The sequence below is a fragment of the Amphimedon queenslandica genome, unplaced genomic scaffold, assembly GCF_000090795.2.
Source record: "Amphimedon queenslandica unplaced genomic scaffold, v1.1 AMPQUscaffold_10751, whole genome shotgun sequence".
In the NCBI taxonomy this organism is placed as follows: Eukaryota; Metazoa; Porifera; class Demospongiae; order Haplosclerida; family Niphatidae; genus Amphimedon; species Amphimedon queenslandica.
Window position 1 is genome coordinate 6,008 of NW_003548997.1, and position 1,559 is coordinate 7,566.

Consider the following 1,559-nt stretch of genomic DNA (forward strand, 5'->3'; position numbering starts at 1 on the left):
ATGATTGCAAAGTGCAAAGAAGAAGAAGAGAAGGAGACTGCTAAACTGAAAGCTGCCAGCACTACTGATTCGGAAGAAGAATGCGATAATGTGAGTCAAAACGATTTGATGCCATTAGAGAGTGAAACAGATGAAGAGACTGGGAGTTCAAAGAGTGATGAGGATCGTGATGATAAAGAAGAAGAAGGAGATGCTGATCAAAAGGCAGCCGTTGATGAAAAGGAAAGTTCCTTTAGCTTTAAAGCTATTGCTGCATCATTTATGAAAATTTTTACTAAAAAAGAAGCAAAAGCTCATGATTCGCAAATTGGTAAAGCTGATGCAAAAGGAGTCTTAATGGAAGGGAAGGGATTGAGCGTCAGTGCTGATGCTAAAGGGGTTGAAACAAAAACTGCAACAGTGACAGCAGCTGGTGTGAAAGGAGAAGGCAAGATAAATGTCAATGTAGAAGGGAAGGGCCTAAGTGCAACTGCAGCGGATTTAAAAGTAACAGGAGGAAAGGGAAGTGTTGGAGTAGATGTTAAAGCATCAGTTAAAGGTGGAGATGTGTCGGCTCTTAAAGCTGATGTCAGTGGTGCTGAAGGTAATGTTGGTGCATCAGGGAAAGCTGAAGGTGTTGGCGTGGCTGCTGAAATAGCTAAAGTAAAAGCAACTGGAGGACAAGCCGATGCCAGTGCATCTGCTGAAGCAAAAGCAACTGGTGTAGCTGCTAGTTTTGGAAATGCTACCATTTCTGGAGCTAAAGCAACAGCAAATGCCTCTAGCTCAGCAGAAGTAAAAGGTGCTAGTATCAATGCAGGCAAGGCAGATGTCTCCGGAGCTAATGCTACAGCACGTGCTGGAGCTAAAGTTGAAGTTGAAGGGTTTGATGGACAATTTGGTTCAGCAAAAGTTGTTGGTGTAGAAAAAAAGATTGAAACAAGTGCAGACATGAATATAACAGGTAAAAAGGTGATTATGGGTACAGCAACTGTTGAAGGAATAAAAGGAGGAGCAAGTGCAAAAGCTACGGCAAGTGTTGAAGGCTCAACAATAAAAGCAGCAAATGTTAGAGTGACTGGAATAGATGCTACAGCTTCAGCTAAAACAAGTGTTAGCACAGGGGGATTTGAAGGAGAATTCGCTAATGTTCAATTAAGTGGACATGGAGGTAGTGGAGTAAGTGCTAATGCTGAATTGAAACCAGGAGTGCAAGCTGGTAACATTAGTGCTGGTACACACATGCGTCCTGGAATATCTGTTTCTACAAAAGTTGGAATTGGAAATTTTAACTTGTCTGTTGGTCCTCCTAGAATCAACATTGCACCAAATTTTGGCGGAATTTCTTTTGGAAGTGCTGGAGGAGGAAGTGGTTGTAAGGCCGCTGCTGTCATTAAAGGGAAAGGAAGTAATGGTGGAGGAGGAGAAGGAGAAGAAGCCAATGTGGAAGGTACTGGTACAGCTGAAGGAGGAGGAGGAAAAGGAGAAGGAGGAGAAGTAAATGGTACCAGTACAAGCGGAGGAGGAGGAGGAGGAGGGGGAGCAAATAGTACCAGTACAAATGGAGGAGGAAGAAGAGG

The 1,559-nt window shown here is 43.3% G+C and overlaps 1 protein-coding gene across 1 annotated transcript; it reads left to right on the forward strand.

The window, feature by feature from the left end:
• On the forward strand, window positions 1–1,476 carry LOC105315348 (uncharacterized PE-PGRS family protein PE_PGRS54-like; the record flags this gene model as incomplete). The annotated part of the gene is made up of 1 exon (XM_020005883.1): window positions 1–1,476. A coding segment is annotated over exon 1 (1,476 nt), but the record flags the coding sequence as incomplete, so codon positions are not given.
• Between the last annotated feature and the right edge of the window lie 83 nt (window positions 1,477–1,559).